Consider the following 351-nt stretch of genomic DNA (forward strand, 5'->3'; position numbering starts at 1 on the left):
GGGACCCCCCAAGCCGCCCCGCCATGGCGAGCACCCCGCCGGCCCTCACCCTCCTCCTCCTCCTCACCGCCCTCAGCCCCCTGGCCGCCGAGGAAGGTGAGTCCCCCGCTCTTTTTTGGGGGGTGGGAACACCCCGAAACTCCTTTATTGTGGGCACCCCCCAAGGGTGGGGTGGTTTTGGGGTAAATTCGGGTGGTTTGGGGCGAGCTGAGGGGTTGGGGAGCGCTCAGAGGGTAAAGGGTGATGGGGGTTCCTCCTTCCCCCTCACGGTTTGGGGTGCGGTGCGGAATCGGCAGGTGCCGGAGCGCGTTTTGAGGGGGAAAAGGTTAAAATTAGGGGAAAAGCTGAAGT

At 64.4% G+C, this 351-nt stretch overlaps 1 protein-coding gene across 1 annotated transcript in view; it reads left to right on the top strand.

Annotated features, from left to right (window-relative positions):
* Nucleotides 1-6: 6 nt before the first annotated feature.
* Nucleotides 7-351, top strand: part of EPHA2 (EPH receptor A2) — a 10,246-nt gene continuing 9,901 nt past the window's right edge. Inside the window, 1 exon segment of the mRNA XM_017732695.1 lies at nt 7-96. Within this exon segment, the coding sequence (XP_017588184.1) occupies nt 24-96 (73 nt within the window). The 5' untranslated portion in view covers nt 7-23.

This window comes from Corvus brachyrhynchos, unplaced genomic scaffold (genome assembly GCF_000691975.1).
Source record: "Corvus brachyrhynchos isolate BGI_N302 unplaced genomic scaffold, ASM69197v1 scaffold215, whole genome shotgun sequence".
Classification (NCBI taxonomy): domain Eukaryota; kingdom Metazoa; phylum Chordata; class Aves; order Passeriformes; family Corvidae; genus Corvus; species Corvus brachyrhynchos.